Source organism: Humulus lupulus, chromosome X (genome assembly GCF_963169125.1).
Source record: "Humulus lupulus chromosome X, drHumLupu1.1, whole genome shotgun sequence".
NCBI lineage: Eukaryota > Viridiplantae > Streptophyta > Magnoliopsida > Rosales > Cannabaceae > Humulus > Humulus lupulus.
The window spans coordinates 4,801,433-4,828,214 of record NC_084802.1 but is presented as its reverse complement, the minus strand read 5'-3'; the positions used below and the strand labels follow the sequence as shown (position 1 = coordinate 4,828,214).

Below are 26,782 nucleotides of genomic sequence, written 5' to 3'. Positions count from 1 at the left end.
ATTATTTTTAAAAATAATTAAATTTAATAAATATTAATTTATTTAAATTTTAATTTAAAAAAATCATAAAAATAATATTAGCGGCGGACCCCGCGGCTAATAATAATGGCTCAGACATGGGTATTAGCGGCGAGCTCCGCCACTAATCTCCTCCGCTAATAAATGATTATTAGCGGCAGGTGTGTCAGTCCGCCGCTAATAATCATTATTAGCGACACCTTTTTAGGCGCGGCATATTAGCGGCAGAGGGCCGCCGCTAATGAGTATTAGCGGCGGATTTAGACATTATTAGCGGTGGAGTACCCCGCCGCTAATAATGGAATTTCTTGTAGTGACATTGCTTGTATCTAGTATATATATATTGCCCGTTTCTTGTGCAAAATATATATATATTACTTGTATCTAGTATATATATATATGTGTGGTGGTTGACTTTCCATATTGAAGTATCTTTCTAAGAAATTTCTCGTTTATATATAGGAACTATTCAAACAACTTCAAAATGGGGGAAGAGAAAAAAAAATGGTGACAATGACAGTGAACTACTATTCATTTATAATTTTGAACATTTATTTATGAATGATGTTGATAATTCATCTCGATAACTCCATCAATTGTTGTGGGCACTTCAATTGAAGTATAAGTTATTTCAACTAGCTTTGTATCAACTCAACTCATCTACAACCTTTTTCTCCAAAATAATAGATTTATAATTTATATATCATGTAGTGTTGCGGAGAAAGATTATTATGAGTAGTTATTGGTGAAATAATTTGGACTTTGGGTTCTAAACAAGATCATATATATGATCATATGCAATCGCTTTTTTTCTTGTTCATATTTGAACTTTGAGTTTTGGTTAGTATTTATAATACATAGGTTGTTTTGACAAATTTTGTATTAGCAGCGATGATTGAAGTATTGTTTTTCGAATGTGTAGTTATAATGAGATTGTTTTCTTTGGAATCAAATAAATTATTTTCCTAACTTTTCACATATTCAGTGACGATAATATATTTTCCTAATTTTGGAAGCCTAAACTAAACCTATTATTGTAAATTCAAGTAATTAATAATATTTTATTTATACTATTTTGTTTGGCTTCAATGATGTTTTTTTTAGTTACTTTGTTTGCAAGGAAAGAAAGTGTTGTATAGGATTATATGTATGACACTATGTAGTGCACCAATTTTTTTTTTATTATTTAAATTTTGTGTTTTATTTTATTTAAATGTTAAGTGTGATGAATTGTTTTATTTAAATGTTGTTTATTTTATTTAGTTGATTGTTTGTCTTATTTGATTGTTTGCTATTTTATTTAATTGTTAGAATTGTTTGGTATAATCTTTTGAATTTAAATTTGTTAATTGTTTGTTTGGTTAATTATTTTAATAAGTGAATAAATGTGTAACATGTTTATTTTACTATTAGTGTTACATTTTAAATAAGTGTGACAATTGGGGTAATTATGTGAGTTTTGGTTGAATGCACTAAGGTGCATGGTAGATAGTAATGCACCCTAGTGATTTAGTGTGTGCAAGTATATGGTAATAAGGTGTACATGTGTAGATTTTCTACACATTTTATAATTGTCATTTATTTGATATTTTTGGGTAGTTTTATTTAATTGATAGGAAAATAAATTAATCAAATTCAAATGGGGCAAGTAAGTGGACGTGTGATGTAGTGGGAAATGGAGTGATATTTTCCATTATTTTTCTAAGGTAAATAAAGTTAAATCGGAAGAGGATAGCTATTATGGGTAAGAGAATTTGACCATTTTAATTCAAATAAATCAATCTTTATTATAAATGATTTTAGGCTTAATTAGGTGAGTGGATTGGGAAACTTACCATTTATTTTGGTGAGGCTTTATGAGGGAATTATGATTAAAAGGAAAGAAAAGAAGCAAGAGAGGCCATTTTGCAAGCTTGTGCCGTGACCTAGGGAAAGAATAGAGAGAAAGAGGGAGGCGAGCTAGAGAGAGAGAGAGAGAGAGGAAGGGCTGCCATATTTTTCTAGAGAAGAAGAAGAAGAAGAAAAGAAAGAGAAGGAGAAGAAGGAGAGGGTTTTGAACCCTAGGTAAAAATCTATCAACTAGTGTTTCACATATGTGCATTTGGATCTTCTCATCTTCTCTAATCTAAGGTTGACTAAAAAATAATTTATTTTAATATTTAACATTAACATAAATTGACAAATATTTTTAAAAAATAAAAAATACCCTAAAAATTTATTACAAATTGAACAGACAATTGTCTTTTTTTACGTGAGATGTGAAATGTTGAGAATACAAATTTCGCAAAATATTTATACATAATATTAAAAAATGAATAAACCCTAAAATAATATTTCATTTACTTTTTGTCGATCTCATTCATGTCCCAGGCCAATCTGTTGTCATACCTTCATTTGAGGCCTAACACCTCATAAATTAATTTGAGTTTGTAAATGAATTTGGATGGTTTGTTGAATAATTATAAGATTCAATGCAGTGTTTGATCTTGTGATATATTTTTTATATTTCAGTTGCATAAGTGAATTTCTAAGTTAACATTTTCATACCAATTGTTAATAAAAAAAAGTGTGTGGTCATAAAAAAATAATAAATACATAGACCACCCTCAGTATATTATACAATTTATTTAATTTACAGGTTATTTTCAATTTCTTTTACAATACTTGTACTAATGTCATAGTTGGCACACATTATTTATCATCTCACACCATTTCAAAATAAACCCCTCTTAAAATTTACAAAAGAATAATATTATGTATAGTCAATGACGATAAACAATAGTATTTTATCTTTTATCTGTAGTTGTCATGCTTCATAGTAATTTTTTCTCCATAAGCAAGTTTTTATTTAGTTATTTTAATGATGTCAATGTATGAGGGTAGTTATGTCAATTTACACATGGTTATCAGTGTAAATGGTTAGTTAAAAACCAGAGTTATTTCTGAATGGTTTAGGCCTATTTTGGACCGTTACACCTATTTTAACAAAGGCCAGGTGTACCTGTTAGGGTTGGGTAGGTTGTCAATTAAATTGTAAGATAAAATATATAGATTTGTCTTCATTCATGGTGGATGTTAACATTTTTTTATCACACATTGTACTCAACTCTTGTGAATCTGGTCTCAAAACTCCATTCCCAACCTTCATGAAGTCATTGTGTAGACTACTTGTACTATCGAAGAGATTCGACATCGGTGGTGGCTGGGTACAAAAATATTATCTAGACAGCGGTGGTCGTCGAATACAAGAGCGCAGGAGCCGAACAACTTCGAATCCAATCGTCGGCAAGCAGAAATTGCAGATCCGTTCAAAGGTGTATGTTCATCAAATGAAATCACTTTCATTTTTACTTCATTCATTATTTATTTACTTAATATCCATTAAACTTAGGGACCTGACAAACCGACCAAAACCATCCACTGTGTTATATATATATAAGCATATATCTTCTCCAAACTAATGCAACAAAGTGTAGGAAAACAGAGGGAGGGACACAAGGATGGCATCCTCAAGTAAAAGCCATATGTCACAAATGACAACTTTACTGCACTCCCGAGGTGGGGTTTGGAAAATATGTTTAATTCGTCTTAGATTAGGGAATGCATATTTCTCCATGTACAAATCACCAATTTATTTCCACTATTTGTTGTACCATTAGCTTCATTTGTCTCATCGCATTTTGGATTACAATTTTAACTGTCACTTCAATCTAGCTTAAATTTGGTAATCAAATTTATCAAAACACAGAACATGAAAAGAGGAATGACCATGTCTGATGAGCTAAAGATGAAACTGGTCTCCAAGCGTGTATGTAAGTCGGAGACCCCCATCTCCTCCTCCTCCAGCTCTGGCACCAAGGATTTCATGGTGGGGGGGTCCGACCACAACTCAGACATCATTGTACACCAAGGATAGCATGGCATTCGTAGACAGAACAAATTAAGGAGAAGGAATTCAATGGACACTATCAGATTAAATTCAATGGACCACCTTTCATTTGAGGTAAAACATTTAAGTATATATAGCTCCAATTTCATATAGGCATGTTAGCTGTACAAACACTTGTTCCAACGTATTATTAAAAGTCATTCCTAATCCTTACACCTCTCGTTTGGTTTTACATGTTTATATTTTTATGCATACAACATAAAATTTGGCCATTTGTATTGGGAAGGTCGGTGTGGTTTATTTAAATTATCTTAAAATTGAAAATTTGTATTATTATGAGGAAAAAATTAATTTGCATACCATGTCAGGAGAAAGAGATTGATATTGACGGGGCAGGAGATTGTGAACTAATCATCGAATGGTATGCTAAGCTCCCAAATTCAGTAAAAGATAGAGTTAGAGTGACAGGTTTACAGCCTTTAGTGGACGTGTAACGCCCTGGATAACCAAGACCGTTACACTGTGTGTTTAAAATAGTGCAAGACTTGCTAACCAAGTCATTCAGACAAAGTGTAAACTCTATACCATTATCAGAGTAAGAATAAAAAGATTTCGGTCACAAACAGGCTATTTTCATTAAAAATGACAGTTTAATACATGGAGACTCAAAACAGGGTTTAGGTGTCTTAGATACAACAAATTCTAGAAGTTACAAATAGTTCAAGCCACTCTAATGGCAAAATATATATTTTAGGTTTCCGTTCCTGTACAATCTCTCGACCGTGGCGGCCGAGCAGCTGACGATGTGCACCTCGCCCCCAGAGCTCTCCAACTCATGGTTGATTCAGCCTACCCTTGCCTTAACCGGCACCACGTAGCACCCGTGAGCCAAGGCCCAGCAAGAAAGCATAATAACATAGCAAGATCAGTAACACTTATCTAATATTTTACAATGCTCAACTAAGAATTCGATATTTCATAACATTTATCCAATTAGTAATAACAGTTTGTCATCCAAACAGTCAACCAACTATATTCATAACACAATATTCACATTCATAGCCAACAGATTGTCACAACCATCAAATAACATTCAGGGTTGGCGCCCTTAGTCGCACCCTCTATTTAACACACTGTCTTCGGCTCATTAGGGTCGCCCCCAGTGTAATACTCACTGACTCCGGCCAGCTTAACCGAGCTCAGTGATAAATAAGCTGCCTCAGCTACCAGTGGCCGAGCCGCGCCCCAGTGCGCAAATATTGATTCCAACACCCTTAGGCCGGTAATCGCATGTCCCATGGCATAATAACATCATCACACGACATGATATACAAATGGAGGGAACTCTTAGTCCCATCATGTTCACATGGTTAATCACACTCACATAACAATGTATACAAGCATAGGGAACACTTAGTCCCAACCTAACCACATAATCAGGTGCAGCTTTCTTACCTTTTTCACTAGCTTTGATCACTTGACTCCTTGAGCACGATCCCCCTCGAGCCCTAGCGCTTACCTAATCACAATCATGGACAAAGTCATTATAAATTCCCAAGTTCAAAACCTAGCCCCGGGGCCAATCCCGAGCCCCCGGAAAGTCCTAGTTCCACCAAACAAGGTGGTGGAACCAAACCCCAAACCTTAGGTCAAAAACCCTTGCAAACAACCCTAAAATCCACTTCAGGAAGCAGGGTAGCGCTACAGCGCTCATGGGAGGGCGCTACAGCGCTACAAATAGAAGCCAAAATCCCTCAGCAAACTTGGCCTAGCGCTACAGTGCCCAAAGGCTAGCGCTGTAGCGCTAGTCACAGACAGATTTACACCAATTTTCCTCCTCTGCGATTTTCTCGAACCAACTCGAACCAAAACTCTTCCAACTCTTTTCCAATCTCAAAAACAACCTCATGACCATATTCCACTCATCTCAAGCACCCCAAACATCTAGAACTCAAGCACATGCATCCACAAACTCAGAATTCACCATAGCCACTCCTAAGCTCCAAAACTCAATCAAATCCAGCTGAACATCAAAGTTAAAGTTTAGGCTTTATACCTTTGATAGAATTTCGACCACAAGCTGTCTCTAAACCTTCTTGGCTTGCTTCTCCTCAGTCTTAAGCCTGAATTCCCTAAAATTCCATCCAATTCAACTTAGCACCTTAGCTCAAAAACCAGAAACAAAAACCAAACTAGCAACTGAAGAGATTACAGAACCTTACCTCAAGTGATGGCCTAATCTTGCTAAACCCTTGCCAAATCCTCAATCTTTGCTCAGTAACCTTGTGGCTTAATTGTACTAACTTTCCTCTGAGTTTTACTCCAGAAACCCTCAAGAAATTGGTGAAGAAAACATAAACCGACTTAGAGAGTACAGCTCTATTTTCCCTTCCTTTTCTTATTTCTTTCTTTTCCTTATTTCCTTCCTTCCTGACTTCTATTACTTTCTACAATTCCCACTAACATAAAGCCTCAGCATATATATCCCTTGCAAGCCAAATGACCTTAATGCCCTCCCTATTAAGCCCAAACCCTTTAATCCACTTAGGGGCATTTTAGTCATTTTACCCAATTCCCGCTAACTCCTCGAGTGTCTCTAACATTTCCCGCTTAATTCCCGATACCTAACTAATCTCCAATTATAACTCTCAATGTTAAAAACAATAGACTCCAATATGCTCACTAAGTTCCCATTTATACCCCTAGGCTCACCCCGAGCCGGGTATAAATCCCCACCATGACTTTTCCGCTAATCTGCTCACTAGGATCATCTCGAGTCACAGATCACAGATATATCCACATAATAATGTGGTCTCAACATTAGCTTACCAAAATAAACACAAGTATGCAATTACGCTCTCAATGAGCCAAATTACCAAAATACCCTCACAGCAGAGTATATAGTCCCATGCATGCCTTTATCATCATATAATAATATGACCCACACAATCATGCATATAATCACATAATAGTACAGTAAACTAATTATGGCCCTCCCGGCCTCCTAATCAAGGTCCTAAACCTTATTAAGAAATTTGAGTCGTTACAACTATCCCCTCCTTACAGAAATTTCGTCCTCGAAATTTTATGTGTACTACCCGGAATATAGATTTTACATAACTGATTTCAGTTACTCTGGTCATTCTTTGACCTTACTGTTCTAGAACGTTACCTCAACTCAAGGTACAATCCTGTTCCTTAAAACCTTTTTCTTTCTATCCCATAACTGAATTGGTCGCTTCACACGGAACAACTCCACCTCAATTGCATATTTCTATCAGTCAATGCATGAGTTTCTCCAACCCATGCCCTCAACACGGAGTACATAATACACCACATGCAGCCAACAGTGCCCAATACTATGATCAACTTAAAAACTATCTCACTGATCCTTTCTTGGATCTAAATAGTTTCAATACTCTGGGGTTCAACTAGCTCTTCACTCCTTTATCTCTGGTGATATCCTAAGGAAGATACCATCTTCCACTTGGAACTCCATACTCATGTTTCCCAATTCAGTAAAGCTTTTCCGTTCACTTTGAAAAGTGAATTTCCATGCTCTAACCTTTTAATAATCCCAATGATTCCCTGAACTACCTCCGGATCCAAATACAACGTCTAACTTATCTCATTCCAACAAACGAATGATATACAATCCTTATTATTCTCTATTTGATCAAGTGTTCTTCCAATAACTGGGTAACTCCTTTTCTCTCTGATTTACCTTCAGTCTGAAAATAATAAAGTTCATCAGATACCGATTATCTATTCATCGCCTTTCTTAATCTTCCCAAGACCTGAGGGTAAAATAAAATCCTTACCCAATGAAATTAATCCTTGAATTCCATGGAGGCTTACCATCCATCTCACCTAGAGTTCTGGATACTGATCAGCTGTGTGAATTATCCTTACTGATAAAAGCAAGTTCTTCTCAGATGTTGATCCATAATGACCCAACTGTCTTGGCAACCTCTCTGCAATACCTAACACGATATTTCCTTATTCCCATTATAACACAGCCAAAGGCTGCGATGCTTATCACGAACTGTTATCAGGTTAAGAATTTTGTTCCTCATTCGTTACATTCCTCTCTACTTAGGCCTCCAATACAAAACCTTCAAATTACGGTACCTTTTTCCTAACGTCTCGATGAAAAGACCAAGAGAGTAGTACGAGATTCATCCAGAATTTCCATGTAATTTCGGTGTCCACTCGAGTCTAGATTTGATCCTTACATCACGATATACTTATTCATAACACTGTAAAATCCTTAGCTAACTTAACTAGGACTTGCCTTTATTTTTTTTTTCATCTGGGATTTCCTTAACTGTCTTTCCTGATCCTTCATGGGATACTAATTCCAATTATCGATTAGCCATCAAGCCCGCTAGAAACTCCATCCTAGTTCTCGTCGGATCCTTTAACCAACATCATGCATAGACCATCATTTTCCTCCTGTCTTGGAGTGTCATAACAACTCTACAACCGATTCTAATCTGTAAAAAGATGCAAAACTTGGCTCAGACATATGCACCACCGCGCTTACCCAAGGAAACTCCCACCTCCAAGGCATTCCTTAACCTTGACAAGGTTCCAATCAAAATACATCACTATGCCGCCAATCAAGACAATTCCGAGTCCAATTCAGATAATCTTTGAATACTCTTTTCACCTATTTCACAAGAATAGTTTGGCATTGAACAAACCCTCAACACATAGCTCAGCATACTCTGTGTCCTTATCTAATATAGTAGCAACCTCTTGCCTATTCTCTTCCCTGATCTCCAGCTGGTAATAACCAGTTCAAAGATCCCTAACTGTCCCCGATCCTTACCTGGTAATAACCAGATCAAAGACCCTTAACTCTTCCTGATCTCTAGCTGGTAATAACCAGATCAAAGATCCTCCCTGAAGAATATCATCCTACTTAACAATTGAGACCTTAATTCTCTCTGCCTTGTTAAACCGGTCAATACAGTGTCTTAGATCTGATTCCATTACTGACACCAGTCTTATCATCATTCCATCTCTTTACGCAGACGTATTCCTTAACAAATTTCTTGGATACTCACCTGGAATCCCACAAACTAATCCAGTCTATCTTAACCCATTGATACAACTCAAGTAGTGTCCATCATACTAGTTAAGGTTCTAATCTTTCCCCTGTAACAGATTTCCCACTCCAGGTACAAATGCTAATCACCACGAGGATCTCCCCTTTTAAACTCAAGAGTTACTGCTCCTTTCTTACAACCCATCACTGTTCCCTATACTTGACCAACTCTTCATACTCAAAATCCTTAGGTTATGATTGTCTTCGGGGATACTTCAAGTAGTAACTGATATGTTCATTGTTCTTAGCGTGCTTCCAATCAAATCCCTTCGTACCTGATCTCTTCCCTTTCTGTAGCTTAACCTTGAATACCTTTGAAGAGTGAAGTTAAGACCCTCTGAAACCTTACCTCTGACCCTGCTGCTTCAGTTGTGATATCATCAGTATAGTAGTCGTTCACGTTCTACCTCTAGCTGGGGAGTAGTTTATCCTATTACCATTGAATCTGAATGCAACCCATCCATGCCATTTCTCTATCCTCTGCTTACCAGACTTGCCCATGCCATTGAAGTACTAAGCAATTAGGAACCCTTACTGTTAATACATCACACCCCTCCCGGTACAAGAAATAATTCCTGAGATGTCTCTTTCCTTGATCCTTATCTAGTAATAACCAGATCGATGACCAACTCCTGAAGACATCATCCGGTCTTGTAGCGAGGCATTTAAGCTCTTCATCCCTAGTAGGCAATATCCACGAGTCCCACGACACAATATTCTGCCCAATACACTTACAAGCCGCACACCTTTCAGGTGATTCAATAATTCCTCAAGCCAACCTAATATCATTCCTCATAGCGTCCCTGATACCAGATCCTTCCATACCCAAGCTCCAAACCGTGCCCAAAAGCTGCATTCTCATCTGCATCCGTACTGATCAATTTAATTTCCATTCAGTCTAATCAATACACCTTAAGAGATGCTCATGACTGTCCAGGGTTGTCCCTTATGTAACACATTAACTTCCCTCAGCAAATACTCGTCTGAATCCTTCCTGATAGACGCACAACACCAAGTCCTTCCAGTTTTTTTTCCAACCTGAGCAAAAGCTACCCAATCCACTGGTCACTTCCGAGGAACTAACTCTGGGCTCTAAACGAGTAAAGTATCCCAATCTTTCCTATCCAAACCAGGAGCCATAAAACCACCAAAGGTTCCCATTCTGCCTACCACTGAGTAACCACACTTACTAAGTTCCCACAAACGAAAATATCATCACCTGTATTCCTTTTATCTTAAGTAATGAGGCCCTCTCTCTACTGCCCAAACACAGACAGCCTTCTCAGAGTTTAACTCACAAATGACCGGTCATCTCCGGCTACATCCATTTGTACCATAACCCAAAGTGGATCGACCAACCCACCAAACTCAACAATATATACTACTGCTATCTTACCACTTTCGACATTCTTTTACCACAAATGCCTAGTACGGCTACTCTGTCCCAATTTATCCTTCTCATATCACTAAGAACGGGATTAGCCACACCCATTCATTAATTGATTCCTGAACAAACCCCAAACCTACCTCGAAACCAGAGGATAATACTTCCATACAATAATTTTTTTATCTGTTCCTCCTCGGTAACTTGCCTGTTTCACCCATACAATCCATTCTATCAGACCTCACAGCCTTTCTCATATATCAGCAAACATTTGCCGCGAATCTCAGGGGCAGGTGGAGGATTCCAACCCCCAATTGTCATCTTCTACCCTTACCAAAACCAAAAAAAACTGAGTCCAGTTAACCATTCTCAGCACACACACCCTGAATTAATCTGTCTTCACCGAATAAACTTCTCAGCCCTGACGTTTATATCCAAAACCATCTCAAGGGCAGATCCAAATAATTACAGCAATCGAACACACATAAAGCATACCAAACACCAATATTATGCATAACCTATCAAATTTCTTTATCACTAGATGCTTTCATACCTATTATGCCCGCCATGCCAATAAACAGGTATAGCATATAAATTCAATTTAAACATGCAATAACCCGCAATCCATATATCATCATTATCCATGTATTCATCCACATGCAAGAGCAATGCTAATCAACATGCCTTAATATCATCACACAGCAGTCAAGGGCCAGGCCCTATCAGTATCTCATGCTCCCTATCAATCATACCAATTAATACACTCATATTTTATTCAAGCACTTAAGCATACAATTTCATGTATTCACTACAAACCCCTGAGTCGAGCTTGTCTTTAGCGGCGAGTGTACATGTCCAGCTAATCTTCAGGAACCCATAAACCCAGACGGCTCTGATACCAAGTTGTAACGCCCTGGATAACCAAGACCGTTACACTGTGTGTTTAAAATAGTGCAAGACTTGCTAACCAAGTCATTCAGACAAAGTGTAACTCTATACCATTATCAGAGTAAGAATAAAAAGATTTCGGTCACAAACAGGCTATTTTCATTAAAAATGACAGTTTAATACATGGAGACTCAAAACAGGGTTTAGGTGTCTTAGATACAACAAATTCTAGAAGTTACAAATAGTTCAAGCCACTCTAATGGCAAAATATATATTTTAGGTTTCCGTTCCTGTACAATCTCTCGACCGTGGCGGCCGAGCAGCTGACGATGTGCACCTCGCCCCCAGAGCTCTCCAACTCATGGTTGATTCAGCCTACCCTTGCCTTAACCTGCACCACGTAGCACCCGTGAGCCAAGGCCCAGCAAGAAAGCATAATAACATAGCAAGATCAGTAACACTTATCTAATATTTTACAATGCTCAACTAAGAATTCGATATTTCATAACATTTATCCAATCAGTAATAACAGTTTGTCATCCAAACAGTCAACCAACTATATTCATAACACAATATTCACATTCATAGCCAACAGATTGTCACAACCATCAAATAACATTCAGGGTTGGCGCCCTTAGTCGCACCCTCTATTTAACACACTGTCTTCGGCTCATTAGGGCCGCCCCCAGTGTAATACTCACTGACTCCGGCCAGCTTAACCGAGCTCAGTGATAAATAAGCTGCCTCAGCTACCAGTGGCCGAGCCGCGCCTCAGTGCGCAAATATTGATTCCGACATCCTTAGGCCGGTAATCGCATGTCCCATGGCATAATAACACCATCACACGACATGATATACAAATGGAGGGAACTCTTAGTCCCATCATGTTCACATGGTTAATCACACTCACATAACAATGTATACAAGCATAGGGAACACTTAGTCCCAACCTAACCACATAATCAGGTGCAGCTTTCTTACCTTTTTCACTAGCTTTGATCACTTGACTCCTTGAGCACGATCCCCCTCGAGCCCTAGCGCTTACCTAATCACAATCATGGACAAAGTCATTATAAATTCCCAAGTTCAAAACCTAGCCCCGGGGCCAATCCCGAGCCCCCGGAAAGTCCTAGTTCCACCAAACAAGGTGGTGGAACCAAACCCCAAACCTTAGGTCAAAAACCCTTGCAAACAACCCTAAAATCCACTTCAGGAAGCAGGGTAGCGCTACAGCGCTCATGGGAGGGCGCTACAGCGCTACAAATAGAAGCCAAAATCCCTCAGCAAACTTGGCCTAGCGCTACAGTGCCCAAAGGCTAGCGCTGTAGCGCTAGTCACAGGCAAATTTACACCAATTTTCCTCCTCTGCGATTTTCTCGAACCAACTCGAACCAAAACTCTTCCAACTCTTTTCCAATCTCAAAAACAACCTCATGACCATATTCCACTCATCCCAAGCACCCCAAACATCTAGAACTCAAGCACATGCATCCACAAACTCAGAATTCACCATAGCCACTCCTAAGCTCCAAAACTCAATCAAATCCAGCTGAACAACAAAGTTAAAGTTTAGGCTTTATACCTTTGATAGAATTTCGACCACAAGCTGTCTCTAAACCTTCTTGGCTTTCTTCTCCTCAGTCTTAAGCCTGAATTCCCTAAAATTCCATCCAATTCAACTTAGCACCTTAGCTCAAAAACCAGAAACAAAAACCAAATTAGCAACTGAAGAGATTACAGAACCTTACCTCAAGTGATGGCCTAATCTTGCTAAACCCTTGCCAAATCCTCAATCTTTGCTCAGTAACCTTGTGGCTTAATTGGACTAACTTTCCTCTGAGTTTTACTCCAGAAACCCTCAAGAAATTGGTGAAGAAAACATAAACCGACTTAGAGAGTACAGCTCTATTTTCCCTTCCTTTTCTCTTTTCTTTCTTTTCCTTATTTCCTTCCTTCCTGACTTCTATTACTTTCTACAATTCCCACTAACATAAAGCCTCAGCATATATATCCCTTGCAAGCCAAATGACCTTAATGCCCTCCCTATTAAGCCTAAACCCTTTAATCCACTTAGGGGCATTTTAGTCATTTTACCCAATTCCCGCTAAGTCCTCGAGTGTCTCTAACATTTCCCGCTTAATTCCCGATACCTAACTAATCTCCAATTATAACTCTCAATGTTAAAAACAATAGACTCCAATATGCTCACTAAGTTCCCATTTATACCCCTAGGCTCACCCCGAGCCGAGTATAAATCCCCACCATGACTTTTCCGCTAATCTGCTCACTAGGATCATCTCGAGTCACAGATCACAGATATATCCACATAATAATGTGGTCTCAACATTAGCTTACCAAAATAAACACAAGTATGCAATTACGCTCTCAATGAGCCAAATTACCAAAATACCCTCACAGCAGAGTATATAGTCCCATGCATGCCTTTATCATCATATAATAATATGACCCACACAATCATGCATATAATCACATAATAGTACAGTAAACCAATTATGGCCCTCCCGGCCTCCTAATCAAGGTCCTAAACCTTATTAGGAAATTTGGGTCGTTACAGGACGGCATAAACCAATCATAAATGAATGTTGCACTATTACAAGTACTTGCCGAGAAGTGGTGGGATACAACACATACGTTCATATTCGAGGAATTAGGAGAGATGACATTGACCCCCAAGGATTTTAGTTCAATTTCTTGAATACCAGTGCATGGTAACCCATTGAAAATGGATAGACGCATCCACAAAAAAATAGAACTACTAACAAAGTTAGTAGGACAACCATTAGCAACCATTGGCAGAAGAAGGGTGAAATTGAGTTGGCTATACAAAGCTTACCGCAATATGGAACTAAGAAATACTGAAGACCATGACATTTTAACTAGGGTCTTCATCCTCGCACTACTTGGGTGCACTTTGTTTGCACGTTCTAATAAGATGGTGCACTTGTACTACTTACCGTGTTTGGCTAGTATAGGAGATATAGGATCTTTCAATTGGGGGGGAGCTGCATTGGCTTTTATGTACCAGCAAATGGATGACTTATGTAAACAAAACACACACTACATGGGAGGCCTTTGGAAAGCATGGGAGGTAATAAAAAATCTCTATATGAGGCATGTTTGTGTTGCCATTTTTCTATTCATCACAAAATGTTATATAAAACATTAATTTTTTCTATATTATTGAAACTTAACAAACAGTTTTCTTCTTATAACAGGTTTGGGCAAGGGAATACCTACCATGTGTACGTGTTACACCACAATCGATATCATCAAAAGTCTTTCCACGAAGCCTTCTGTGGAGTAATTTCCCTCCACCAACAATGGGGATTGCGGTCCTGTTGAAGTACTATAGGGAAAAACTAACAAATCTAACATTGGACGAGGTAAAATCAAATGTATGCTATGCTAGCGTATAGACTGTAATTATGAAACCATTTTCACTAAATTTCTAATTTAACCAGGTTGAGCTCTGTCCATGGGGAGATGAACAAATTCAACCTTATTATAATTCCACCGAGACCTCTGCTGCCACCGCCGTCGTGGCCGAAAACACCTGCAGCGTCGAGACCTCTTGCAGCTCCGAGTACCCCTGCAGCGCCGAGAACCACCTGCAGCACCGCCGAGAACCTTGGCCGAGATTGTCCAGGCGTTGAAAAGCGTGGCCAACCAGCAGCATAGCCGTTGCCGAGCACCATAACCACCAAGAACAACTGTACCGCCGGTTAGATGGGAACCCAGCCGCACAAAACTTCTTCTTCTTTGTTGTGCGGAAAAAAGAATGAACCCTAATCCCTAAAGCCCCAAACCGAATATATATGTATTTCTTGTTAAAAGACTAATTTTAATTAATCAATAAAAAAGTGATTTTTAGGTCTGATTTTTTAATTAAAATTTTCTTATTTAATTCATTAATAAAAAATAGATTTTTAATTTTTAATTATTAATTTTCTTAAGAATATATTTATATAATATATATATATATATATATTTTTAGAGTCCACTTTGAGTATCATCAATACTCTTTTAGGACTCACATATGTTTTTAGGAGACTCATTGCGAGTCCTAAAATGTGTTTTTAAGGACTCTCAATGAGTCCTAAAAAGTCCATAAATTTTTGTTAAAAAACAAAAATCAAACTTTTAGGACACATATCCATTTTTAGGACTCCCTCTGCGAGTCCTAAAAAAATGTTTTTGTAGTAGTGGTAGTAGCTTTTTACTCACAATTAATTAGTTAATATATTTTACCAAAGCCATTAATTTCACTTATTCTAAGTTATTATATTATTCACGATGTATATACTAAAATAAAATCATATATAGTAGCAAATATAGACGAGGCATTCATGAGTCCAAAAGTCTTTATTATTTGGAGAAGCCTGAAAGTGATTATATATTTCTTGATTTTCTAGATAAAATTATATTTGGTCAAGTGTCCTATATTTAATTGAACCGGTCTTTTGGTATAATAATAATAATAATAAAACAGTTCCAAATATATACTGAAAAATTAAAATATCACATCAGGTGGGATGTGTATATAAAAATTATTAATACACACAACTCATAACACAACATTATACAAAAAAAAAAAAAAAAAACTGATCAGTGAAATAATATAACGTACACTATTCTTTATAAAAATTACTATTTACCATTTTGGATTGTCTTATTTTTATAAATTTATTTCTATATATACTGATATAATATATATATATGTTAATTGTATAATTATATATATATATATATTTATATAAATGAGTTAGTCAAAGTAAACGGCCATGATCGTAAAAGAAATTACAGGTGGAGAATGAATGAGAGAAAAAGCTTTGACAAATCAATTTGGAGAAAAATCTCAATTTAATGCCATATATACTTTTTTTTATTAAATGATAAAAAAAATTCTAATAAGATATAATATTAATGATTCTCCTCCTCCAGTTATTTTGTTCTAACGTAGTGGACCGATTCTCCCTTCCTCTCTCTCTCTCTATATATATATGTATATGTAACTACAAACGAAGGTTGAACAGTTGAATAAGGCATCATATACAGAGAGTGAATGAAAATTAGCAGTATTATTGAAAAGATTCAAGTATGACGATGAGCAAGAATAATAATTATGCTATACTATTCTTGTTAATGGTGAGTTGTTCAATATGGATGCTGGTATGCATGGCCCAAAACGACACGATTCCGGTGAAAGTTGGTGTCGTTTTGGACCTTGAAACTCCAGTTGCTAAGATTTGGTTAAGCTGCATCGAATTGGCTCTCTCAGACTTGTATGCCTCCCATGCCCACTTCAAGACTAGATTGGTTCTCAATATCAGAGACTCCAACAAAGATATCGTCTCTGCAGCCTCCGCAGGTACCTTTCTTGTCTCTATAATTATATCATATATATATATAATATTAGCTTAATATTTAGAGAAAAAGTTAATTTATTTATTAATTACTTAAATTTAATAAGTAGAAACACACACCTTCTTCCATATTTCTGACTTTTCGTTAGACAGGAGAAGAAAAGGAAGTAAAAAGAGCAGCTAATTCGTTTAGCTTAATTTTGTTGGATTATAGTTTTAAATTTTCATTACTTCATGTCGAGTGATTTATTGATATGATTAGAATAATATATTATAAACTATATATATATATATAAAAGACAATTCTTCTATAGGGTTTTACTTTAAGCCCTATCGGTAGGGCTTTCATTGTTTCTCGACCTATGAACAGTTTTCAGCGCGGTTTTTTTTATAACCATGTATATTGTAGCTATTTAAAGTATCTGCAAATTTTCAGAAAATTCTGAATAGTTTACAGTACCGAAAACTAGGTTCAAACATGTTGTTTTCCACTCGCATAAAAAAAATTAGTCACGCGTGCAACAACATGTTTGAACCTAGTTTTCGGTACTGTAAACTATTCGGAATTTTTTGAAAATCTGCAGGATGCTCTAAATAGCTACAATATATACAGTCATAAAAAAAAAATCACGCCGAAAACTATTAACGAGTTGAGAATACTGAAAACCCTACTGATAAAGCTTAAAATGAAGCTCCTATAAAACAATTCTCTTGTATATATATAATGTGCGTGCATGCATAATAAATTGGAGTTAGTACGTATAGAACTTGAATGATTATACTCTTATGATAATTCTCTTTTTACACTTTTTGTATCATTATTAGTAATAATTTAGTTGACATCAATTTCTTTATTAATAAATTAAAATATTAATATTATAATATATTGTAAAGTAGAATACATAATCTAGAATATATATAATGAGGATTCTTTTATAGGAGCTTCATTTTAAGCTTTACCGGTAGAGTTCTCAGTGTTCTCGATTCGTGAACAGTTTTCGACGCGATTTTTTTTTTATCGTGTATATTGTAGCTGTTTAGAACATCCTGCAAATTTTCAGAAAATTCTGAATTGTTTACAGTTCCGAAAACTAAGTTCAAACATGTTGTTGCACGCGTGATTAATTTTTTTTATGTGCGTGGAAATCAATATGTTTAAACCTAGTTTTCGATACTGTAAACTATTCATAATTTTCTAAAAAGTTACAGGATGCTTTAAATAGCTACAATATACATAGTCATAAAAAAAATTACATCGAAAACTATTAATGGGTCGAGAAATACTGAGAGCCCCACCGGTAAGGCTTAAAGTAAATCTCTTCTAGAAGAATTGTGATATATATATATATATAACTTATTATATTTCACTAGATTTTTATGACATGATAACTAAATCTAATTATTAATATTCGAGAATTATCTATTGAGATTGATTGACTTGTTTCTTTTCTATGAAACAGCTCTCGATCTTATAAAAAACGTACAAGTGGAAGCAATAATAGGTCCACAACGTTCAGCTCAAGCGAAATTTATCATCGATTTAGGACAAAAAGCTCAAGTTCCAATAATATCATTTTCAGCACCAAGCCCTTCTCCCAAAATTCCAAGTCAAAGCTCATACTTTTTCCAAACAGCCATAAGTGACTCATCTCAAGTCACAGCCATTAGCTCCATAGTCAAAGCCTTCGGATGGCGAAAAGTTGTGCCCATCTACGTTACCGACGAATATGGAGAAGGAATCATTCCTTATTTGGTTGATGCCTTAGAGAAAGTCGATTGCGGAGTCCCCTATCGAAGTCCCATTCCACCCTCGGCCACCGACGATCAAATCAAGGCTGAGCTTTACAAACTCAACACAATGCAAACTAGGGTTTTCGTTCTTCACATGTCGTACAACCTAGGGTCAAGGTTGTTAATCATAGCAAAAAAGATTGGAATGTTTGGGCAAGGCTATGTTTGGATCATAACTCAAGGTATGACCAATCTCTTAGGCTCCTTAGACTTCTCGATTATTAATTCAATGGAAGGAGTTTTGGGAATTAGGAATTTTGTGCCACAATCAGAAGAGCTCGACAAGTTTAAAGTTCGGTGGAAAGCCAAGTTCTACAAGGATAATCCCACTTTTGTTGATGCAAAACTCAATGTCATAGGCTTCTGGGCTTATGATTCAGCCCAAGCATTGGCCTTAGCAGTTGAGAATATCAGTAGGAGTGGTGTTATAAATACACCCATATTAAGTAATGGTGGCTCGACTACTGATCTTGATAGTTTTGGGGTGTCACCAATTGGTCCAAAATTATTGGAAACCTTATCAGGCACAAGATTCAAAGGCTTAGCTGGAAATTTCAACTTAGATAATGGGCAACTAGAAATGTCAGCGTTTCAAATAGTGAATATTGTGAATGGTGGTAGAGGAAGAGAGATTGGTTTTTGGACACAAAAAAATGGACTGGCAAGATTCTTGGATTCCAACAATGAATTATATTCGACTTCAAAATCGAATCTGGGACCTATTATTTGGCCAGGAGAGTCTTTTTTGCCTCCCAAAGGTTGGGAAATTCCGACAAATGATGGTGGGAAGAGGTTGAGGATTGGAATTCCAGTCAAAACTGGGTTTCCTGAGTTTGTTGAAGCGACACACCGTGATCCAAGTACTAACATATCAGATGCCACAGGCTTTTCCATTGATGTATTTAAGGCGGCACTTGAAGTATTACCATATGCTCTTTCTTATGATTTTTTTCCTTATGCCAAGCCTGATGGTACAAGCGCTGGCACTTACGATGATTTGGTCCTCCAAGTAGATCTTGAGGTAATAATAATTAGCATTTTTATTTGACTTGGTCTAATATACATATTAACATAATGATGTGCATAAGTTTAACTAAATAATTATTATTACTATACAATTCATAGATACAGAAATATGATGCTGTGGTGGCAGACTTGACAATTAGAGCGAATCGAACCAAATACGTAGATTTCACATTGCCGTACACAGAGTCAGGCGTGGCAATGGTGGTGCCAATGAAAGATCACAAGACAAAAAGTGCATGGATTTTCTTGAAGCCTTTGACGTGGGATTTATGGGTCACCATTCTTTGTTTCTTCCTCTTCATTGGTTTTGTCGTTTGGGTTCTAGAACACCGGATAAACCAAGATTTTCGAGGACCACCTTCACATCAAATCGGCACAAGCTTTTGGTTCTCCTTTTCAACCATGGTTTTTTCACATAGTAACTATTCCCTCTCACACTATTTATATAAATATATATATATATATATATATGATAATTCTGGCTTCACTTTAAAATCCGGTGAGACTTTTATTGATTTTGACTCGTGAATAATTTTTTGCACATTTTTTTATAACTGTGTATATATTGTAGCTATTTAGATAGTATATTACAAGTTTTCAAAAAAATTTGAATAATTTACAGTACTGAAAACTAAATTTAAATATATTGTTGCACGCGTGACTAATTTTTTTATGCGCGTGGAAAACAACATATTTGAAACTAGTTTTCGGTAATATAAATTATTTGGAGTTTTATTTTGAAAATTTACAGAATGTTCTAATCAACTACAATATATATGATCATAAAAAAAATTATGTCGAAAACTGTTCACGGGTCGAGAACACTAAAGAGCTCCACTGGTAGCACTTAAAGTGAAGCCCTAAGAATTTTGCTATATATATATATATATATCATTTTTTTACTATTGGTATAGATATAGTTGTTTGATTTTTCCTTTCTAATAACGAAAATTATTATAATTTGTTTACAGAGGAGAGGGTGGTGAGTAACTTGGCTCGGTTCGTGACGATTATATGGGTGTTTGTGGTGTTAGTGTTGACTCAAAGCTATACGGCTAGTTTAACATCACTTTTAACAGTGGAACAACTTCAACCAACTAGTACCGATTTGACACACCTCTTAAAGAATGGACAAATAGTGGGGTGTCGACCAAGTTCTTTTGTGTATGAGCTATTAATACAAAGAGGTTTTCAAGCTTCTCAAATTGTATCTATTGAAAACGCCGAACACGGTGACCAACTCTTGTCCATGGGGGGCGCAAAGGGTGGTATTGCTGCCTATGTCGATGAAACCCCATATATTAGGCTTTTTCTTGCAAAATACCACTGTTCCAAATATACCATGGTTGGCCCCATATTCAAAACTGCTGGCTTTGGTTTCGTAAGTACTAACTTTCTATTCAAGCTTTTCCTTTGATGATTCTTTTTTTTTTTTTAATTCTTGTTGTCGTTTTCATTTTTTGAGTTATATATTACTTGAGGAGATTTTTGCCTTGCTCATTATATTCAAAAGAGAAAAAAATTGCCTTGTAAGCAAGGTCAAATAGTTTGTGCAAAATATATATTTAAGAATTTTTTTTATAGGGGTTTCACTTTAAGCCTTATTCGTAGGGCTTATCAGTGTTCTCGACCCATGAATAATTTTCGGCGCGATTTTTTATTATGACCGTGTATATTGTAGTCATTTAGAGCATTCTGTAAATTTTCAGAAAATTCAGAATAGTTTATAGTATCGAAAGCTAACTTCAAACATGTTGTTGCACGCGTGACTAATTTTTTGTATGCGCGTGGAAAACAACATGTTTGAACCTAGTTTTCGGTACTGTAAACTATTAAGAATTTTCTGAAAATTTGCAGGATACTCTAAATAACTACAATATACACGGTCATAAAAAAAATCGCACCGAATATTGTTCACGGGTCAAAAAAAACTAAGAGTCTCATCGGTAGGACTTAAAGTGAAGCCCCTATAAAAGAATATATATATATATATATATATGGAGGTTTTTATAATTATATATATGATTGTATAATTAGTGATGAAGTATACCAATTAATAATTGTTGTGCACGTGTTCCATTTTTTTAGGCATTCCCAAAAGGGTCTCCTCTTGTACTTGATGTTTCAAGGGCCATTCTTAATGTGACAGAGGGAGAGGAAATGAAGAGACTCGAAAGCAAATGGTTAGAGAGGAATTCGAAGCAAAACACTTGTTTAGAAATCGACCCTAAAATCTCATCCAACAGTCTTAGCCTCGATAGCTTTTGGGGTCTATTTCTAATAGCCGGCATTTCTTCATTATTTGCACTCACAGTCTTTGCAATTATGTTCCTTCATAAGCACTGGAAAATCTTGTTGGATTCCAATGATTCAATTCGGAGGAAAATGAGAGTCATTTTCAAAAGCTTTGACCAAAAAGATGATAACTCTACAAAATAGAGTTATTTTACCACTTTTTATGTGCTAATTGTTGCTTAATTCTTGAGTTTTTAATTGATTTATTAAGTTTTTAAGTAATTTTGAATTTATTAGTCTTATTTTGATTTTATATATTTTTGTGTGTTTTTATAGTTATTTTGTTGTAATATATTATAGTTTAATTATTTGAATTATTGTTTTGTTTAGTGGTAAAAAAATGGTGTATTATTGAACTTAAATGTAAAATATAAATTAAGTTGTAATTAATATTTTCAAAGAATTAAATTGATTTATTTTATAGTTGAAAATATTTTATTATGATTTATTTTATATTTATTTTGTAGGGAAATTTATGACATTTTTGCTCTTGAAAAGAAAGAAAAATAAAAGAATTGTGGTATATTTAAGGAAAGAAAGGAAGAAAATAATGGCATTTTTAAAAAGCCATAAGGAAGCCCAGCACTTGCACCACCAAGGCCACGGCCAGGCCCAATGCCTGATGCCTCACGCCTGAGTCACATTCAGCAAGTCCAAGCATCACATATGTCCTGCCTTCTCTTCAGCAAGCACTCCACGCCAGCTGTCCTTCAGCACTTCCTGAAGTCCCAAGACCATCAATAATTCAACCATCAATAAGACCAATTCAGCCACCAAAGGCCATGCTTCTTCGTGCCTCTCATCACCTCCTGGGCCCGCCAACATTAACCTAGCCTTCAGCAATTCTCTCCATCAGCCGCATGAAGCCAAGGCCCAATTCCACCGAGGCCCAACACCATCTCAGCTGTCCCCAAATGCCAACACAGCCACAAAAAAAAATGCCAAAAATCATGTTTTTTCCTTCCCAATATTTTTCACTCAAATATCAATTTACCTTTTCTTATTTTTCTTACCTAAATAAACATCGCTAATTCATTTTTTTTTACCCTAGCTTTTCACTAATATTTACCCAACCAAACATTTCATCTTTCCAATACTCTTACACTTACTCTATTTATCCTACCACTTCCCAACACAATTAAATTAATCAATTTATTTATTTTAATTTGATTAATTTAATCTCCATATTTTGTCTATAAATAGAGTCTTGTAAGACAATTTGGGGGGCTCTTCTTCTTCATCTTTTCAACATCTTCTACACATATTTTTCTCTTTTCTTTTCACTATTTTCTCTCTACCATTTTCATCTTTTGAAGAGCATGTCAAGTATGTTATTTTGTAATTTTTATTTCAATCTAGTTATGAGCTTCTAATCTTTTTCAAAGGTTATTAAGATGATGATGAAGCAAAATGTAACTAGATAGTATTTTTTTTATTATATGTTGATTTCTCATTTGTGTAACATTGTTTATGGATTTTTCTATCAAAGATATGCATTTTTCATCTATTATTGAGTGTTAAAGCATATTACACTTAGTTCTTCATTATGCAAAAATATGATATTCTTTGATTAAATGTTTTTCATTAAATTGTTCACATCTAATTCTTAGAGCATAAGTATCATATTTTGCCTAAACATAATCTCTTTGATTTTTTGTAGTTTCATTAGATTGTAACACAACTAATGCTTAGAAATTATATCTTATATAAGTGAAGAAAAATCCTACATTTTTTAAAGAGTAACTTGTGCTTGAATAGAAAATATATTTTGAAAAAATATATAGTGTGATTTATTTCAACTATATCAAAACTTGGGAATCAATATATTTATAAATACTATTGAACTTGCATTTTGTGGATTCTAAAATCTTAATAATCTTATTTTACATATCTCATTTGAAAATCATTTTTCTATCTAATCTTAAATCTTTTTATTACTTGTCTTTTATTTTTCTAAAACAAAATCTCATCAAATATTTGGAACTAGGTTAGAATATTCTTGCTTTGTTTGAAATAGTTTCTTTTGATGTTAGTCAACTTCCATGGGTTCGACCTCGTACTTACATGAACATTATATTCCAAAACGATTCGTGCACTTACGAGTTTAAATTTTAAAACATAGCCGTTTTGGGTTCAACAAAAGACCTCAGCTCCCACACTTTTCGAAAGAGTAATAATAATAATACCAACTGTCCTCCAAGTCCAACAAGTACTACTTTTTCAGGCTCAAACTCGCCACTCTCAATGGCCTCTCCGGAAGTTGTAAGGCCCAGCAGCAATGAGAATATTATCCAAATCAATGAACAATAGCTTACCAAGTTACTACTATAGCTAGTCGTGATCTTATTGTATACATATATATATATATATATATATATATTTCTATGTACATGCCAAGAAAAAATATAAAAATATTTTAGATTTAATTATGTTAGTTTATTTTTTTTAAGTAATAACTTTAAATGAATATTAACAAGGAACAAGACAAGAATAAGAATAATTTTTTGTCCTTGAATGTTAACATATCAGGAGGAGGAAAGTGAATCCCTGTCTCAACAAGATCATTTAATTTTTTATTACTTTTTATTTATTTTATATATTTTGTAGTAGATTATAAGGACTTTTAATTATTTAAATTATCATAAAATATTTTAAAAATATCTTATTTTAATTAATTAATTTATTTTTACTGAAGTTTATGTAGTTGTTAATTAATATAATGTATTAAAGATAGTAGATTATATTATGTTATATGCTTAATATGGAATTATTTTAATACATGAAGTTTAAGTTTAATTAAATTTTATTTAAGTTATAAAAGATATGATTTTATTAATTTTAAATAATTGTCATTATAAAATATTTCAAAAATATAATATTTTAATATGTTTAATTAATTATTTGTTTAACTTGATTTAAGTTTAATCATGTTTACAATCTATCATACTACAAGAAATTCCATTATTAGTGGCGGGGGACTCCGCCGCTAATAATGGCCACATCTGCCGCCAATACACCGCGCCTAAAAAGGTGTCACTAATAATGATTATTAGCGGCTGACTTACACACCCGCCGCTAATAATCAATTATTAGCGGCGGAATCCGCCGCTAATAACTATGTCCGAGGCAATAGTATTAGCCACGGGGTCCGCCGCTAATATTGTATTTATATATTTTTTTTTAAATTAAATTTTAAATAAATTAATATTTATTAAATTTAATTATTTTTAAAAATAATTTATAATATAATTTAACAAAAATAAACATTTAATTAATTTAAACATAACTAACATTAAAATTAATATAAATAGTTTTAATATTTATCAACCTAGTAAATATCACTATAGTCATTAAAAATAAATAAAGCATTAATTCAGTCCAAATATATAAACTAGTAACTAAAGAAAGTCATTAAGATTAATATTGAAATTGTCCTCATCTTCAACATTTTGGTTTGGCTGTGAGGACGACGGCTGTGGCGGTGGCGGTGGCGGTGGCGGTGAAGGAATATAAGGTGGTTGTGATGATCGTCTGAGTGTGAGGTCCCCAAACAGATCTCGAGGCTGTGGCTGTGGCGGAGGCTGCATCGATCCTCCTGGAAAATCGGCAAAACTAAAATATTGTGGAGGAGACTGGGAAGGGGGTCCAAAAATGTATTGGTTTTGATACTGAGGAGGTTGTTGCGACGACATATGTGGCGGATACATTGGGTGAGGCTGGTACAGCTGCTGCGGCGGATACTGTGAAGGAGGCTGAAACTGCTGCTGTGAAGGAGGCTGATACTGCTGTGAAGGAGACTGAGAAGACAAACCACCTTCGGATTGTGGTGGCAAATGCCTCTGCAGAAAACTGTCAAACATTGGGTTATACAGTTTACTGGGATGCACAGTTGTCGAAGTCTCAAACGTCTCACAAATTGCCTTCATCAGCAAAGCCATAACTCTCATATCTTCATTAGGCGAAGCAGCAGTATTTGTTTGGGATTGACTTTGATCTGTAGAGCTAGAGGATGTCTTTTTTGCCTTCCCTTTCGCCCTATAACCCACTCCTCTTTGGTAGTCACATCTCTCCCCGAGTACTTTACTTAGTATCTCGTATTGATCGACCGGGGACGAATCAACACCAGATACATTTAGAGATGCATCACTCTGCTGTTGGCTTTGCCTCTCATTCTGTGACATCTCAACCTCAGCCGCCATTTTTTCCTGTATAAAGATAACATTATAAACAAAAATTAGAAACATTAGAAACAAAAAACAATACTATTCACTTACATAATCTTGTTGAGCTGCCTCATTGACAAAAGATTTTGTCGATTTTCTCATATGAGCATCCCTCCAAGTATCAACAACATGCGCATCCGGGTTCTCCTATACAAATGTAAACAAAATGTTTCAGAATGTGTTATTTTATAAAATTAAATTAACATCTTCACTTACATATTGGTGATGCTTAGCTGCCAACGACTTTGTGCCTTGTGTTGTTACATACTTCATTTTTCTTATGTTTGCTTCATTAGTTAGATAATATTATATCAAACTTTTATTATTTAATTAATTAAATTAATAAAAAATAATTAAAAATACATTTTTTGTTTATTCATAATTAAAAGAGTCATTGCCATATATAAACAATAAAATACTGAAATGGAAAAATAGGCTGCATATATGATATAAAAATAATGGCAAGCATATATGACAAACTACTTAAAAAAATTGATAGTACTGAAACAATATAAATGATTTATAATATCTAACAATTACATAAAAAGTTTATATCATATATAAAAAGAAAAGCAATTCGAACATTGTATCAAATTCAGTATCACTGTCACCTAATAACTATCAAACATAACCAATTATTAATTTATGTGTGTCAATTTTTTTTATAATTACATGCATATGTTGCATTTAAACAATAGTGACAGTTATTAAACAAAAATTATATATAAAAATATATGGACCAAATACTTAATACATAAATTTTTAACAATG

The 26,782-nt window shown here is 35.2% G+C and overlaps 1 protein-coding gene across 2 annotated transcripts; it reads left to right on the top strand.

Moving 5' to 3' along the window:
• Positions 1-16,311: 16,311 nt before the first annotated feature.
• On the top strand, positions 16,312-21,971 carry LOC133805373 (glutamate receptor 2.8-like). Of its 2 annotated transcripts, none has more exons than XM_062243537.1 (5): positions 16,312-16,681; positions 18,137-19,488; positions 19,599-19,911; positions 20,465-20,874; positions 21,582-21,971. In XM_062243537.1, exons 1-5 carry the CDS (start codon positions 16,411-16,413, stop codon positions 21,930-21,932), a joined length of 2,697 nt encoding a protein of 898 aa, XP_062099521.1. In that variant the 5' UTR covers positions 16,312-16,410; the 3' UTR covers positions 21,933-21,971. The 2 variants fall into 2 exon arrangements, with proteins under 2 accessions (XP_062099521.1, XP_062099520.1); XM_062243536.1 differs by having other exon boundaries at positions 19,593-19,911.
• The last annotated feature ends 4,811 nt before the right edge of the window (positions 21,972-26,782 follow it).

Excerpts from the sequence above, each read along its gene's own strand:
- LOC133805373 (XM_062243536.1), top strand. The coding sequence starts at position 16,411 with ATGACGATGAGCAAGAATAATAATTATGCTATACTATTCTTGTTAATG. Across the intron at positions 16,682-18,136 it reads CGTCTCTGCAGCCTCCGCAG|CTCTCGATCTTATAAAAAAC; the intron begins GTACCTTTCTTG and ends TCTATGAAACAG. Across the intron at positions 19,489-19,592 it reads TCCTCCAAGTAGATCTTGAG|ATACAGAAATATGATGCTGT; the intron begins GTAATAATAATT and ends TACAATTCATAG.